Genomic DNA, 17,570 nt, shown 5'->3' with positions numbered 1-17,570 from the left:
TATATTCATGTGTATTAAATACAACATTGCTTTTCCTCTTACTTGCAGCAACATGCCACTTGAAACATAATAATGGATTATTGGAGAGGCGTATCCAAGTCATATAACCTTTTTGGCATCATTTTATTTTCATCTATTTTTTACTAAATGAAGCAAACAATTTAATGAGTTATACACCATCTTAATCCTCTTATAAGTACAATATTGTTTAAGAAGTGGTGTAAGATATCGTTGAATCATCAGGTATCATACTAACTTCAAGGTCACAAATTCGATTTTTATAAATGATATATGTTGGGAGAGATTATCTATAAGGTTAGAAAATACCTTGATCATACAACAAATTGTCAATTAAATCTAATTTAGCCAAAGAATTAAAAGGGGTCATTTGTAAAAATTGATTTAGTATAAATTTGATTTTGAAAAATTGTTTTTGATTAAAATTGAATTTGAAGTAAAGTAAGTTTGTAGCAAAAATCAACATGAAAGCTTCTACCGATGCAAAAGCTACATTTTATCATGGAGTTGAAAAAACCAGATAGAAGCTGAGGAAAAACAATCTAGGCTGAAAAAGTGGATGCTTAAATTAGGTGGTAGAACTTTATTTAAAGATGAACAAGTGGGCTTTTTTGGCCCATCCAAGTTTGGGCTTATCAAGTCCAAACAAAATAGTTTCAGGTCTAATTCTTATTTATATAAGCCTGTAAATTTATTGGCATGTTATGCCAACTCTATTTTAACACTTCAGGTTATATGATGATTTTGATGGAAAATCAATTTTGTTATAGCATTGTTTGGTAGAATTATAAAACATGCAATAACATTAGATCTTACAAAGATGCAACCCAACCACTTGTCTTATATTATAATATATATAATTAATCCTTATCATGTTTCCTCTTTGCCATTTTGGAAATTAAGACCTATGCCTAACTTGGAGGAACAAAATGATCATGTCATGACCATAGATTATTGGATAAATCACAAGACTATTTACATATTGAAACAAGCTTAAAATAAAGACATGCTTTCTAGTGCAATCTCATCATCCTCATAAATAATGTATTGGTCTATGGTGCTTTTATATTGGAAAAATTAGTTTAGGATTGGTGTACTTGAGCACATTTTAAGATTTCATAAATATATTTTTTAGTGTTTATAAATATGAGCAACTTTGATTTTAGTCTTTCAATTTTTCTTAGTTTTTAGTACAAACTTTAGTTTATTATTTGGTTTTAATCTATGTTCATGATGTATCAATACCACAATTAGTCTTTTCATCAATTAGTATAACACATTTTACATGTGAGTGTTAGCAACATCATCACATGTGATTTTCCATCACTATTGTGAAAGATAAAGATATTAAGGTATATAAGAATTATATCCACAAGTTTTTCAATGATGATTGTGATTTTTTGTATTCTAATAGACCAAATATCAACTTATAAAACCATATAAGATGTAACATGTTTAACCAATTAAATCGTTTGATCGAACCCAATGGCATTATATATAATTAATAATTATTCATAAATATATAATTATAAAAAAATTCATAATTATATAATTAATAATTATGTATAATTATATTGGAGTAGGTACTCTCCATTTTTTGGACTTAGATGAGGTAGAACAATTGAGTAGCATCCTTTCGATTTTTTTAGTTTTAAGTGAATTCTCTGATTACCTTCTTGGGTTAACTTGATTTAACATGGTGTGGCCAAAAAATTTAGAGTCCAAAGTGGTCCAACCCTAGTTTAGATAAGTGTGTGAACCATGGTCCTTTGCAAATTCGATCAGTGGTGAGACTGTCTAGTCCTCATAACATTGTTAAACACCAATATTTGAACAAAACTATACTTTTCATTGTAAAATTCGAGAGTTAGAGATGAAAGAAGCTTTGAAAAATATAAAGAATAACACAAGTAATTGGACCAGATAATATACATGTTGATGCTTGGAATGTTCTAGGAAAGTAAGACATTAGTTGGCTCATAAAGTTGTTTAATTAGATTATGAGGATTAAGAAGATGCTAGACGAGTGAAGAAGAATTATTTTAACCCCTATTTATTATAACATGGGAGATGTACAACTATGTAAATTATAGGGAGTTAAGCTCATGGGCCATAGTATGAAGTTATGGGAGATGATAATTGACCAAGGAAATTGACTATATAGAAGTTATATACTTTCGCAACAATCGATGGAGAGGTGTCAAAGAGATAAAAAACATATACACGTAAATTTTGGATTGCCTACATTCGAGCAATTAATATATGTATTATGGGTTAAGAGTGGTGTGAGAACATAAGATTGGAAATCAAAATAGTTCCTTATTGGTATAAGACTACACTAAGGATCAACATTAAGCTTTTACGTGTTTACATTGGTATTACTATAGTTGGGTAGTGAGAGATGAATTAAATAGGAAGGTAATAATGTGAAGTCAAACATTAGAAACACATGATTTTTGTATAAGTCGAAGTAATAAGACAAAGTATATTTAGGTGCAAAAAATGGATATCTTATCATACCACATGTCACTAGATTTAAATATTTTAGGTCAATCTACAACACAAGTGGAAAATAGGGAGATATGAAAACTATGAGATTCATCCGAGGTGCATGAAATGACAGAGTGTTTCATATGTCGTTCATCCTTAAATGGAAATTTGATCATAAAATTATATGATATGCAGTAAGATGTTCACAATATAATAAACTCAATATAGCAGAGATAAAAATATTGTGTCGGATCAGTTGACACATTAGACAATATTTGATTAGAAATACATGTATTAGAGAAAAAGTTGAGGTAGCTCTTAATGCAAAAAAGATGCTAGAATTGTTGTTTGAAGATTTAAGGATGATAGTGTTAGATACCTTAGTAAGTAGACTATATTAAATTGAGTTTAGTCCAATTTCTAGAGGTATGAGGTGGGTCAAGGAAAATCATATACAAAACCATTATGAAAAATTAGAGATTAATATTTGGTAATAGACATGATATATAAGAAACATTATGACATTGTTGGATTTATGAAATTGACCATACTTAGTAAGATTAAAATATAGTTATTGGTGTAAAAGTAAAACACAATAAATTTATAGAGAACAAAATCATATTTAACTTAATTCTAAAATTAATGATTTATTTTCCTCTCAATTTAATAAACCAATTAATTCTATGGGGCATATGTCTTTGAATTTATGCAGCTCGATCCGTGAGTATTTCCATTTTGTTTAAGCCATTGAAGATAAAAACACAATAACACAGAAAGTGCTGCTCTTTTTAATGATCATGTGGGATTCCATTTTACGTTGTTTGCGGGTTTGTGAAATTTGAAACACATATCACATGATTGGTCCCTAAAATTATTTGCATGAGATGCATGATAACGTAGTTATTTTGATCCATCATAATCTAGTTATTGAACACTTTAGTCCCTTAGATATAGAAATTTACATGTTTAATCTTTTAAAAGTGTATCTCGTTAATCAAAGTGAATCACACCAATCAAATGAATCTTTAATAGAGGACTGAATTGATTGATGGTTCAAGGGACTAAACTCCAATTTCTATATTTCAGATAGTGACGAATGACTATACTCTTGCACATAAAATCACTATTTACTCTAAAATGCTCCATTAAATTCAGTACAATCCATAATTTCGCTATCATAATAATAATAATGAATAACAAGGAATATGCTAGACTTATAATTCAAGAATGCTCATTTTTGAAATTTAATAATGCTTTTGAACACAATCTATATGAGTACAATAAAATGTTGGTAGGATTCAACAACGCAAATGCAAACATTATTATATGTAATACATACAATATATGCAGACAGGGAAGCCATATAGCTAGAGATCTCACCACTCACATGATCAATGTAGACTTTACCAATATATGAAGACATTAATGTTTGCATGCAAGAAAAGGATTGATAATTTATTTTGAACCATAAATCGTGGAAACAAAACTGCGAAACATATGGAAGATGCATCCACCATGTACAAGAAGATGTGTGCAACAAACGCGTTGAGTTTTCTTTTCTTTGTAGATAAGTACGTCTATATAATTATATAGCTCTATGTGTTTTTTTTGTTTTGACATTATATTTTCTCGACCCTTTTCGGATAATTGAGTCTACGAACAAGTGTTTCTTTTAAATATCGAACCTTGATATTTAAATTTTGGTAGAGTTCATTAATGATAAGGTATTAGAGTTGTTACTACAAAGTGGTCAATTAATTTTATAAGTAAAACTCCAATTTAATTAAAAAGAAAAGGTTGAGTTATCAAAAGAGGTGTAAACTAATTCGAATTTAAGTATAAAGGTGACAAAACTCTCATATTTAAATATATTTTCAATGGTTAGATATTAATAACAAACCAAATCTTTATCCTAGTAGTTCGGGTAGGAGTGGCTATAGATCGAAATCACTAAAATGAAGGTGAATTAACTATGTGCCGGGGTCCATTTGGTTTGCAAATGAACTAGAACCTTGACAGGACAAATGACTGAGTCACAAAAACTTTTTGTTCTATACACTGTTTGGTATTTGATGCACAACATAAACATTTTTGTGCTGTTTATAGTCTAGTCTTTATTTATTAAGGGACCCTATGGTTTATGACTAAATCAAACCCCTGAGTTAGATAGAGATTTCATGACAAAGTGCTGGAAAATTTGTCAACTTCCTTTCAGTATACACTGGTTTGATAAATTATAGTGCTTATTTTAAATTATTTTGAATGAGTTGTTGTGGTTCTAGGCTAATCTTCAAGTTGATCAATAAATGTTGTCTAAAAATCTATCCTAACTATTATTAAATTTGAACTACAATAATACAAATACAATCAAGTTTTCCACTTCAAGTAGCTTACAATAAGTGTTGACTAAAAACCAATCCACTTATTATTAAATTTGAACTTATACAAAAAATAATGTGCACCTACATGCATTCATCAACTATATCTAAGGTCTCTGTGTATTTTGAAGTCTCATAAGGTTAACTCTTACCCTTATATACTATACTAAAAGAATAATGATATATTCTTATATTAAATCTTGTTATCCACAATAAAGTGAAATATGTTATTTGTAAATCAGTCATTAATAAACAAAGTAACATTTTGTGACATTTCATTTTTATATTAACCTAAATTACTTTGATAGGCTAAAAACCTTAAAATGGGTAGTATATTTGTAAGAAAATATTGAATACAAATGAGAAAGTATCACAAGAAAACTCTCATTAATGTTTCATTAAGAGGCTGTCCTTTCACAAATAAAACTTTAGGTATATAAGTTCCCTACGTTTTTCTCTTTAATATATATCTTGTGGAAGTTTTATACGATAATGTTCAAGATTTGGTAAGGCCAGCCATAAATATCTTAAACTATTTCTGTCACATTATCATATATAACCAAATCACATCATAAGATAAAATAAAAAACAAACCAATTCGTTTCTTTACCACTACCCCTTCTTGTTTATTATCACAAATATAGTAAACTTTTGCTCCCTAATATAAACTTCAACCAATGAAGTTATCACTCCCTTTGGTACTGTAGGCCCTTCAAATTCCCTATATATATCAACTTGTGTAGCCACACTCTTTGAACAACTATACCTCTGATTTTCTACTACCCTACACTGAATTTTATCAGTTACTTTGGTTACTACAAGCCATCATAACTTTATTCTCTCTTTTGTATGGCTCATCTCTTCACTCTTCTTACATTCTCACTCATAATTTGTTCTACTACTAGTGCCAAGGGTCCACCTTCACCTGGCTACTACCCTAGTTCCAATGTTAGTCCTGTTAGCTTTGGTCAAGGATTTAGTAACCTATGGGGACCTCAGCATCAGAAACTTGACCAGGGCTCATTAACAATCTGGCTTGATTCAAACTCAGGTATGTAAATAGAGAATAAAGTATCTTCTGGTAAACATGATAATTTATCTCCTCCGACCTCTAAAATCTTGACATGTGTTATATTTAATTATTTTCTATAAAAATATTTCTAAAACTAAACAAAAAAATACACATGTTATATTTTTATTGATGGGAGGAGACAAATTATCTCATGATACGAAGAGATACTTTATTCTAATGTAAATATTACACTTTCACACAAACTCTCATTTTCATAATTATGTTATTTTTACAACTCAATTTGATTATCAATCCTTACAACTTCCATAGTAGGAAAAGAAGGTTGAGTAGAAAATATTGAGTACTTATTTCTTTTCCAAACATAAAAGTTGTAGGAGTTAACAACTAAACTGAATTGTACAAATAAAATGTAGTTAAATGTCACACTTATATATACTTCTTCATTTAAGATTTATTAAAACTTATAGCTAATAAAATGATTGGTCCATTGGACTGGTTTGAATAAACCAAGTAAAAGAACAAATTTAGACATCAAAAAATAGAGTGGAATAGATCCATTAGTCTTTCCAATTATCCTCAACAATAGGTCAACTATTAGACTTATGTAGTAACTTTTCTGCCTAAATATGCACTTCACATTCTTTCACTACTTCTACTTTGTTGTGTTGCATACTCTTTACTATCACTTTTTTGAAACATAGGGAGTGGATTCAAGTCACTTCACTCTTATCAATCTGGATACTTTGGTGCTGCAATTAAGCTTCAACAAGGTTATACTGCAGGAGTCATTACATGTCTCTACGTGAGGAATACTCTATAACTTAAACAAATATTGAAAATTGAGTATACCCTTTTTTCATTTGCAATTCATCATTACTTTACTTTGTTCTTTTATTGAAAATTTTGTAGCTTTCAAACAACCAAGTCTACCCAGGAAACCATGACGAAATTGACATTGAGTTCCTTGGTACCACACCAAATAAGCCATATATATTGCAGACAAATGTGTTCATCAGAGGAAGTGGAGATAGAAACATAGGAAGAGAGATGCAGTTTCACCTTTGGTTTGACCCTACACAAGATTTTCACAACTATGCTATTCTGTGGAAACCCAATGAGATCATGTAATATTTTTATCATGCACTATCCTACCACAATGCTCATAATTTTACCAATTTGAACATATTTTATACCATAATCGAATGTGGTCCCATTTCCTATAACCACTCGGAAGTCTCATATAGGAAGAGTAGGGAGCCACAAATATCGAGTACTTCATAGTATTTGTGGGTTGCTTAGGAATACTTGAGATGTTTGGTTTTAACATATTTACATAGATGTAAACTTAGTTAGGACCTTCATGTGGACTTAAGAATCTGAGATTCTCCACCTACAGGAGCACTGTTCATCCTACACATTGATCTTTCCCCTATGTTTTTGTTTCTTTTTGTTTTTTATTTCCGATGTACCAAAAAAAATAGAACTCTTTCATTCATCCCTTCCTATCAAATGTGGTAATTTATACTTGAATAAACCAAACAGAATATAATAATACCCAGGGACTAAGAATATTTTCCACTAGAGAATACTAATCATGATAAAATTTTGTTGCTTATACTTACTACTTTGTCTTATAAAGGAAAACATTATGTGCAGATTTTTAGTGGATGATGTCCCAGTGAGGAGTTATCCTAGGAAGAGTGATGCAACATTCCCTTCAAGACCAATGTATGTGTACGGATCAATATGGGATGCATCTTCATGGGCCACAGAAGATGGAAAATACAAAGCTGATTATAAATACCAACCCTTCATTGGTAAATATACAAACTTCAAACTTCAAGGTTGCACCAATGAAACCTCCACCACATGCAAACCACCCTCCGCCTCGCCATCCGGCGGCAACGGCAGCCTTAGCCCTCAACAGCTTGGGTCAATGCAATGGGTCCAAAACAACTACTTGGTCTATAACTATTGTCATGATCCTAGGAGAGACCATACACTAACCCCTGAATGCTAAGGTTTGGTACAATTTAAATTTAGTATGGTTCAAAATTACTACCTTATACCAAAACAATTTAGTGTGTATTTGTGTATATTATTACTTTGGTCATTTTCATATTGAAATAAACGTGTTTGGATAGTGTCCTAATCGGGAGTGAAAAATGGACATTGTTCCCTTGAAAGTAAGCCATTTGAAGGAATCTTCTCATGGTCTTGTTGCTGAATTGGACCACCAAAATAAAATTATTCAATCCATGTGATGTGATGTCACTTATGAAAATGTTAAATCCTCTTCAAACTTTATAAAGTGTATTTTATAATGTGTTACATTTAACTAGTATTATATTCTTTCTTTTTTCATTTTTGCTTGTAGAATACAAAATGTATCTTAGAGTAACCACCCAACTTTCTCATACAAATCCTCATTAAGGTATTCAATGTTTTTTTCTCAATGTTCTAGAGAAATTGAATATATTTACATTTTTGCTTAACACTTCTTTATTTAATAAAATATAGCAAAGCTATCAAACTTATACACATGTTTGTGTTTTTTTTTTTAATTTTGTTACATTATTTATATGAGTCAAACTCTTGAATTCAAGTATCGAATAAAATCAAAGAAAAAATAAAGTACAGTAACACCTATACTATTTTATTTATGTTAACATTATATTCTTATCCTTTCAACTAAAATAAATAAAAAAAGAACTTTTCTGTTGAATATTGGAGACATGGTTTTAGGAATGGCTTGAGTGATTACTATTAATTTACCCTTTTCTTTCACTCTATTTGCTCATTGTTCCTTTTCATGAATGACCCACCTTAAATTATGTAAAATATGTGAGACTCAATCATCTCTAAGAACGAAATTCTATCAAAGCCATTGTGGGTGGCCCATGCCAAGGACTGTTCATGAATTTGAATGCCAGAAAAGGGAAGAGGTCACATCATATTATGCATACTTATTTTTCCAGTTTCTGGAACACTTGTGATATAATGAATGTCATGTTCATGAGTAATAACAAATCAAATCAATATAAATATATTTGTTTAGATCAATTAAATTATTATTATTTTAAAACTAAATCTAAAGATTATACGTAAACAAAATTGTTTAAATTTTAGGAATATTTTCTGTATATATAAACATTACAGTATTTGAAGAATAAAATATTTGAATTCATTCATTTTCATTCTTTGAGTTAAAATGGTTACAAAAGCATTACAAAAAAAATAAAATAAAAAGTATAAACTGAAGAACTTGAAAGAAGACATACAAAGAACGTTTAAGAGAGAAAGGAGAAACGATAAACGATATTTTTATAAGGCAAGACAAAGGACAAGCTTAATCATACATAAAAGACAAATTACTAATTACCCATCGAAAAGAACAATAATTAATCAATAAAAACATAATAAGAGTTTTCCTATGGCAGGGGAAAATCATGGTATTCTTAGTTTTTTAAATTATCTAGTTATCTTATACTTCTATAATAGAAATATTATGATGGTCAACCTGTAGGAATATAAACTCGTTTTTTTCTTTCTTTTTAACCATCCAGAAATAGAGGAATAAAAAGATTATATCACAACCTGGGAAAACTTCCAAGATTATACATTTAATAGTGCTGCTAAAAATATTATACACTTTTGATATTAATCACATAAGAGCACCAGTTGAAAAACTAAAGTACCAATCAAAATATGGTCTTTGAAGATGATAATGATTTTGAATGGATGCAAACAAAATCTATGAGGAAGCTATAAAAGAGATAAACAATATCTGGGCATGAACATTTTTATAATACAAGTTTTGGATGGCTTTCACGACTTCTTTGTATACGATCTAATTTTTTTCTTCTTTAAATTTCTGTTTTTTTTCCATCATAATAGACCATGACTCTAAAGAAAGAATGTGCAATCCATAGTTGGATTCATTCTCCTATGCTTTTGATTTTGACAGGCTAACTATATGCTATACCCGTGAGTAGTGATGCCACCACTGCTTCCAAAAAATGACATTAAATAACAAACAAGCTCTATTAAAGTTCTGACACCCCCCACTCTCCATTCAATCATTTCGCTTTCCAAACTCTAAACCTTTTCACACCCATTTCATTTCCCAACTCACTTCATAATACAAGTACTTTCCAGTGGACCTGACCCATATTCATAAAACCTTGAATATTTCATCTAACATCCTTAAATTAAAATTCAAGAACTAAATCTTGAAATCCATCAAAATGGAAAAGATAAAACAAATTTGACAGTGAATAAAAAGTTAAATAATTAGATAGTAGCACTACTACTACTTAAAATTTATGTACTTTAGACTAATTTACAGTAAAAATTTCTTTACAAAAGATTAAAAGCTTCTCCTCCAGCCAGTCAACGGTTGCCATCAAATCAATAATCACAAAATAAAAAAGTTGTAAAAAAATCTAATACTCTACTCACCAATTCAATGAATCCCTTAACAACAATGTATTATCAAAATTCTCTTTGTAGTTGAAAGGAAAGTCACCTACTCCAAAAGTAATTAATTTCTTATCAAAAGGTCAAGAAACCAGATCAAACTATAGCTGTCTTCAACCATTATTATTAACCATGCAAACCAACCCAAACATGTTCACGTTCCCAACACCTGGTGGGGCCACCCAATGTTTCAACCATTACGTGTCACTTCTTAATTCGCCAGAAACCATCCTTGACTTCCGGTGGGACCTACCAAGCTTCTTACTCAGACTAACCAAAATCTGCCACGTGGCATCACCTTCTTGTATCTCTTCGTTGTAAAGCAACGCATGCCTTGTCTTCGGGTCCCACAGGTTCCTCTGAATATCACTTAGGTTCGTGGCAGCCACGCGCTCAAGTATCCTACTCAACCTTCCGACGTCTTTCTCCGCCACCCGAACCGATATCTCCGCCCATCTCACGGCGGAGGGAAACGGTAACTTGATACCATCAGCTATTATAACCGGAACACAACCTAATGCAACTGATTCAACTATCCTTGGGCTCCATGGGGCCCACCCCAATGGACATAAACAGAAAACGGAACGTGCAATTTCTGACTGGTAACCGGAAAACCTATGCCTGTGAATATAAAACCTCCGGTCACCACTGAACTTCCGCCATATCACTGACCTCACGCGCCTTCACAAAACAGTTTAAACGGTCAATTCATAAAACTTTTGTACTAAATTGTAAGAATAAATACTCATTATGGTCCTCACCAACCAAAAAAATCAACCCAAAAATTTCAAAAAGAGCGTTAGATTAAACCAAATCAATATTTGAAAATTTTTGGAGACCCTTTTTAATGGTTGCGAGACAAAACTAGTAAGATCGAAAAAACACGGAAGAAAAATGATTGCTGACATTTTAATAAATGTTCATTAAAATGATGATTAGAGGTTTGACAAATGATTAATAGTGATGGGGTAATTAGAATTACTTGCTGTAAAATCTTCCACTGATATTTTTGGGATGAATTTCCATTTTGCCACGAAAGAAAGCCCAAATGTCTCGCCGTCCGTTCACCGGAGCTTTTTCCAGAATGTTCCTCACACTTTCCGGCGAAATATACGGCGGTATCACCACATTTTCGACCTCCTGACATGGATGCTTGTACTCTACGCCGAAAGTTTGCAACACTATTGAGTTCTTCAACATTTCTGGTATTCCTTGATCCATTGCCACGTCTTCCTTCAACACACAAAAACAAAAATCTTTTTTAAACGTTGCATACCAAGTTCATAACCTATTTACCTACGAAACCAAGGTACAACATTTTGGTCTTACTTTAACATGCCCAATATTTATCAGTTCAAAATTTGAATACCCAAAAGAAATGTGCTCCATAGTTTGGTCATGAAGAATGTGTAAAACGATTCACAACAAAATTTAGAAACACACTATCTATATGCATTGTCCTTCTTTTGATCATTACTCGGCATTATTAGAAACCATGTTAAAAATTATTTCAGCTTCGACATTTTCTTAAATGAATATAATTATACTTTCATAGAAATATTAGGTAGTTTGAGGAGTAAAATGGGGATTAAGTTAGAACATTTACGTACGAGGGTGTGGAAACACGCGCCGAAATCATGGGAAGCAACGAAGACATGGTCGAATCCTTTACTTCGATTCCAAAACTGGTGTTGTGTGGAGATGAATTGAATAGCAGAAGCAATGAGAGAACGAGCATGGATTATAGAAGGGAATCCATTAATGGTGCTGAAGTTGCAAGAAACATAAACAGGTACGAAAAAAAAGTCAGCTTCATATGGGTCAAACGTGCGCACTTGACTCGTCAACAATGCTCTATGTATAGCAACCTCTGAAGCGAATAAATGGGTGCTGCACCTTGAATTCGAAAGCCAGTCGGTGTTGTAATTTGAAGGAAGATCGTAGACAAAGATTTTATAGTTTTGTATGTTGTTATGTAATGTGTTTTGGTACGAGGTGGTTGTGTTTGTTGTTTGTAACAAGTTGTGAGAGATGAAGTGTGTGTTTGGTTTGGTTTGAGGATTGTTGGTGGTGATGAAATATGAAGAAATGAAATAAAGGAAAAAAGAAAGACATGGAAGGAATTTGTAATAGGTGTAGAAGCAACTCTTTTTTTCTTGTTTATGGTGGAGGAGTTTCATTCTTACATAGAACCCCTTGCTTTTTAGGGGTCTCTTTTGCTCCAACATTTCATTTGGTAATAATAATAATAATCAAATGAATGGAAGAAACAACATAGGTAGAAAGGGTTTGAAGAGATTAAAGAAATGGAAGTTGTTGTTGTTGTTATTGTTGTTGTAGTTGAGAGAGGTGTTTGGGAAGGGAAGAACCAAAGAAGGGAAAATGTTGGGACTTGGTTTTTGAGCCAAAAATTAAAGAAATGGGGTTGAGTTTCAATTCCCTAAAGAGTATTTTGATTATTTGATATATAATTATTTGAATGAATATTTAATTAATAGTTAATGTGAGAAAAGAAAGTGGGAAAGATTGTTATGTTTGAGAAGTCACATGGGGATGGATCAGAATGTAACTCGGCGAGGGTCTCGGTTTCCATGTTGCTTGTGGTCTCAAATGACATGTTTGTCCAATGCCATATGTATAATCAGAAATGTGAGTACATTATCAATAAGATAACCTTGTTCCAAAATAATTGTCCTATAATAAAATAAATAAATGACGTAGAGCTAATATTTGTTATTATTAAGGTATTCCTTCATTTTTTGGATAAGGAGCTAATATTCTTCCCCAACAAATGTCATTCATAGGAATTGAATCATTGATCTTGTGAATTTAATGAGGCCTTAGAATACTAGATCAACATTTAATATAATTTGATTAAAATAATATTATATTGGAAATTGAATAAAAAATGCAAAAAATATAAAATGAAAAAGATGAAATTGGAAAGTTAAGTATACAATAAAGGAAACAAAAATTAATACAATTTGACTTTATTTATATATATATATATAAATAAATAAAGATAAAGATAAATATAAATGTGAGTGTAAATTGTAACACCTCAGTTCTGACATGTGATCTCTTAGGTCCATGAATATACTGAGTGTGTCATTCATTAAGCTTAAATATTTCATGCAGTATTTTATTCTCCTCCCAGGGAAGTCTTTCGCAATTTGAACTCGTGACCTCAAGGATAAATATTGTTACCATTAACCTACATACCATTCAAATACTATTAAGAATAATAGAAATAACATTATAAGTATAATATTTATCTATTATTAATATAAAAATTTATACAGTTATTATTCATTTAGATCACTTTTTAAAAAATTTGAAAATTAAATATAAGATAAATTTCTCTTATAGTTTATACCTACTTTCTATATTGATAAGATAATAGGCACTTATGCTGATCATTGAGATAAAGCATAGCATTGTATCACGCTGTTTTTTGGAACTACAGCTAATTAGAACAATTCATATGGTTGAAAACATTAGATCGCATTGGATGCAATGCAATTGGACAAAGCAGAAAAAAAAACATTACAGGAAGGTGTTTCTGCTTAAAAAATAATCTGATTTTTTTATTAGATTATTATTAAATAATGAAAGCAGGATAACATAACATGCTTAAATAATTGTTACAGAAGTTCGTATCACGTCTAAGATCTATTTAGCAGGAACAAATGGTCTGAACCTGGACCTGTCATATATAAATAAATAAATAATAGGAAAGTTCGAAATGAGATCGGAATTTGGAAGAATGGAATATTAGAATTTAAAATACTCTGAAGTTTGACAATGGAAAATAAGAATTAAAGGTGTGACAGCAGCATATACTTATGCTCTGCCTTATTTGCACTATATTTTTCTGATCGTATTATATAATTCACTGTATTTTTTTTCAATTTGGGTGTTCTTGATCCAAAATAAAAAATCAATTTTTTGGAAATATTAGATTTAATATAAAATAACATGCACACTTATTACAGTTTTTAAAGGGTGTATGTTAATTTATTGTAATAGGACAAATAAATAGAGGGCAAGCATATTGGTGATTTTTAAAATTGATAGATCAATAAAATATTAAAATAAATCGGAAAGATGCATATTTATTGATATAATAATAACAATCCCAATATAAAATGTTAAACGTGCTAATTTCTAATATAAAATTTCTTCTTTAACTTCTTAACTATTTAATAGTATTGTTAAAATGTATATGTCTTGACTAGTTTTATATAAATAAAAAGTTTAAATTTATATAAATCTTTTAGCCTTTGACATATTTTTATTTATAAAAAAGGAGATAAGTTGCAAACATTTGCTATTACATTAAATTGATGATTTTGTTAACCACTAAGACAGGGATCTACCCTACAAGGAGATTTATAGGTGATCTAATTATAAACTTGTTATGCATTCATAGGTTTGGAATTACTAATATATGATATTGAACTTTGTATTTTTCTATTAATTAGAAACCCTATCTTAGAGATCCAACTACAAATGATTGATAAGTTTACAAACTCAAATATAAATGATATTCAAGACTTGCATGCAAGAAAAATATTAGTTATATTGGACATACACAAGTGTTATTACTCTATAAATAATTAAATAACATCACACCCAGATATAATTTTTAGTAGAAGAACTTAGTTAAAAAGTTCTGAATAATTCAGGCATCCAGGATTAATTAGGGGGGAAAACTATGCGGTGCATAACATTGGTTAAATTAAATGGGGAATGAGGAGCACTAGTGATAGAATGGGCATAAAGTTGTACAAAACTTTAGGTACCTTTTGAGCTTTAACCCAAAATTGGAAGAAATAAATATAGCAACTAGGGTTTGTGGGGACGTCATTGTCTTCCTTAAAAAGATAATTCCCATTTTCCAAACTCAAGTTGATATTTTGGGTACCTTCAAAACTATATGCCATAATGAAAATAAAAATAAGACACATCATGAGTTAGTTCATTTGCGTGTTTATTAATCCCATTCACCCAATATTCCTCAAAGTAAAAAAAGATATTAGGATTGAGTTAAAAAAAACTCTCTTGGAATGTGATATAATGATGTGAGAAGGATACATAAAATTATAATTCTATTAAGGGTATTGTCTCACCTTATGCGTAAGGATTTAATCTATTTTGTGATGTGTGATTGTTCCTCCTAATAAGTATTGTTTACATGAATCAAACATTTAATTTTTTAATCATCATAAAGATCTAGTAAGACTTTACACTATCAATATCTTATTAGAGTTTGAGATGCATAAAAGGTTCCAACATTTTTTTAAGGGTTGGCCCTACAAGAGTGCGATGTGAGCTGGGTAAGCACATGTAGAACTGAACCAAAATATAGGGCAGGGGTCACACATATATAGGATGGGGACTAGTACAAGAAGTGGTACTCAATACCAAAAGATAGAATCTATCAAATTATTAGAGAGAAAAAGGTACTTGAAAATAGCCTTTGATATCATCTAGGAACATGCATGTTTCTATGCTTGCATGTGAGATGTCAGAGGAAACAACAAAAGCTGAATTAGAATTTAAAGACTGACAATAATTACCACTATGTTTATCATATACCTCATTTTCCTTGTTTGAGATGGTGTAAGGAAGAAGTTTAATAGGAAGATAATAGAAACTAAGTTATAAGGTGATGAAATAGTTTAATCTAAATTATAAAAATAATCTAAAAAGTTATTTGAATGCAATATCTTTTCTTTATGTAGAATTTTTACAAGTCACTGTTTGTTCCAAATTATAGTTTTTATTCATATTATTATTGACTTTTGCATTCACAATTGTATGAAATATAGTATTTTACTCATTTGTGTTATTACTCGTATTATTTTGTGTTTACAATATTATATTAAATTATTTGTTACCATATTTAATAAAAATATTTTACTTTACTCATTATGTATTTATATTATTGATATATTATCATATTAATTTACTAAAAGTATATATTATAAAACATCATGTTTGTTATTATTTATATAGAATAATAAAATAATGTACTGTTTTATTGAATTCATATTTTATTTACATTTTTATTAAATCAATATGTATTTCATTCACAAGCATATGCTTCCCTCAACCAATAAAACAATATTTATTGATTTTAAAGAACAGTGTACAATGATAAACAAGATGTGTTGAAGGAGATGAAATATGGTAGTGTTAAGGTTTTATTTCAAAACCAATAAACTATGGGTAAGAGAATGAGGTAGACGATATGAAATTTACTTTCCAGTATGTTTCTATATAGAAAGCTGTCAAACCAGACAAATGATTATCTTTAACTCATAGTGAAAGAACATCTTTGGTAATAAAAACAATAGAGTTACATTTTGACTATGATAACATATTAAGGTTTCATCTCGAAACCAATTGGTAATGAGAGTAACATCCCTACGTATATCTAAACTATATCTAAAATAATGAAACAAACAATATGAAATTTTTATTGATAGGACAATATAGGACTTACTCCCAATATTTATCATTCTATTCCAATAATGTTTTCTTACTTTGTTTTTTTATCAAACAAGCATGCTCTTAATTTTCATAATTTGCCAGTGGGCCACCATGTGGACTCTAATTTCTCCTTTTAGGGGTGATATATGGGCCTTTAATATTTTAGTAGCCCATATTTTATTTCCTGAACTGCACCCCAAAAAAGATATGAAGGCTGGTCCAATTATTACTCTTCAGCTAAACACATCTAGGTTTGATATTAAGAGCCATGGTAAAGTTACAAAGGATTGTGTAAACTCTTAAATTTTGGACAAGTTGTGGACCCTATTCCTTTTAAAGAAAAAAAAACAGAAACATTAAATTAATGAAAATGACACAACAAATTATTTTCAGCTTTTAGGTCTTAAAGCCATGTGAACTTTTTATTGTAAAGTGATTATTGATCATACACAAATTGTACTACCATGTATCAACGAGTGTTGGTTTAAGTAGTTTATGTTTGATTTTTCTCAAGCAATGTCATAAGTTTGGTCTTATGAATGAAAAAATATCCACTAGAAGAATCAATCTTACATACATGTGGATGTTTCCAATTCGGACAAGATTGTTTTGAGTGCGAGAATACAGTTCTGAAACAAAAAAAATTGTGCTGCCATGTGCACATGAAATGAGAC

General features: G+C 30.3%; 2 protein-coding genes across 2 annotated transcripts; one reads left to right on the top strand and one right to left on the bottom strand.

The window, feature by feature from the left end:
* On the top strand, positions 5,623–8,198 carry LOC109350958 (xyloglucan endotransglucosylase/hydrolase protein 31-like). The gene is made up of 4 exons (XM_019592271.1): positions 5,623–5,937; positions 6,621–6,721; positions 6,829–7,043; positions 7,576–8,198. The coding sequence occupies exons 1-4, from the start codon at positions 5,736–5,738 to the stop codon at positions 7,937–7,939; spliced, it is 882 nt and encodes a 293-aa protein (XP_019447816.1). The 5' UTR covers positions 5,623–5,735; the 3' UTR covers positions 7,940–8,198.
* Positions 10,205–12,836, bottom strand: LOC109350956 (probable glucuronoxylan glucuronosyltransferase IRX7). The gene is made up of 3 exons (XM_019592270.1): positions 12,009–12,836; positions 11,381–11,631; positions 10,205–11,079 (listed from the first exon to the last, which is right to left on the bottom strand). Exons 1-3 carry the CDS (start codon positions 12,624–12,626, stop codon positions 10,596–10,598), a joined length of 1,353 nt encoding a protein of 450 aa, XP_019447815.1. The 5' UTR covers positions 12,627–12,836; the 3' UTR covers positions 10,205–10,595.

This window comes from Lupinus angustifolius, chromosome LG06 (genome assembly GCF_001865875.1).
Source record: "Lupinus angustifolius cultivar Tanjil chromosome LG06, LupAngTanjil_v1.0, whole genome shotgun sequence".
Taxonomy (NCBI): Eukaryota; Viridiplantae; Streptophyta; class Magnoliopsida; order Fabales; family Fabaceae; genus Lupinus; species Lupinus angustifolius.
The sequence above is the reverse complement of the archived record's forward strand: the minus strand, read 5'-3'. Positions and strand labels throughout refer to the sequence as shown.

Bases quoted from the DNA above. Each gene is read 5' to 3' on its own strand.
- LOC109350958 (XM_019592271.1), top strand. From the start codon at position 5,736: ATGGCTCATCTCTTCACTCTTCTTACATTCTCACTCATAATTTGTTCT. The intron at 6,722-6,828 runs GTGAGGAATACT...AAAATTTTGTAG, and splicing joins GAGTCATTACATGTCTCTAC to CTTTCAAACAACCAAGTCTA. The intron at 7,044-7,575 runs GTAATATTTTTA...CATTATGTGCAG, and splicing joins TGGAAACCCAATGAGATCAT to ATTTTTAGTGGATGATGTCC.
- LOC109350956 (XM_019592270.1), bottom strand. From the start codon at position 12,626: ATGTTGGAGCAAAAGAGACCCCTAAAAAGCAAGGGGTTCTATGTAAGA. The intron at 11,632-12,008 runs GTACGTAAATGT...TGTGTGTTGAAG, and splicing joins GCGCGTGTTTCCACACCCTC to GAAGACGTGGCAATGGATCA. The intron at 11,080-11,380 runs GTAATTCTAATT...TGTTTTGTGAAG, and splicing joins AGTGGAAGATTTTACAGCAA to GCGCGTGAGGTCAGTGATAT.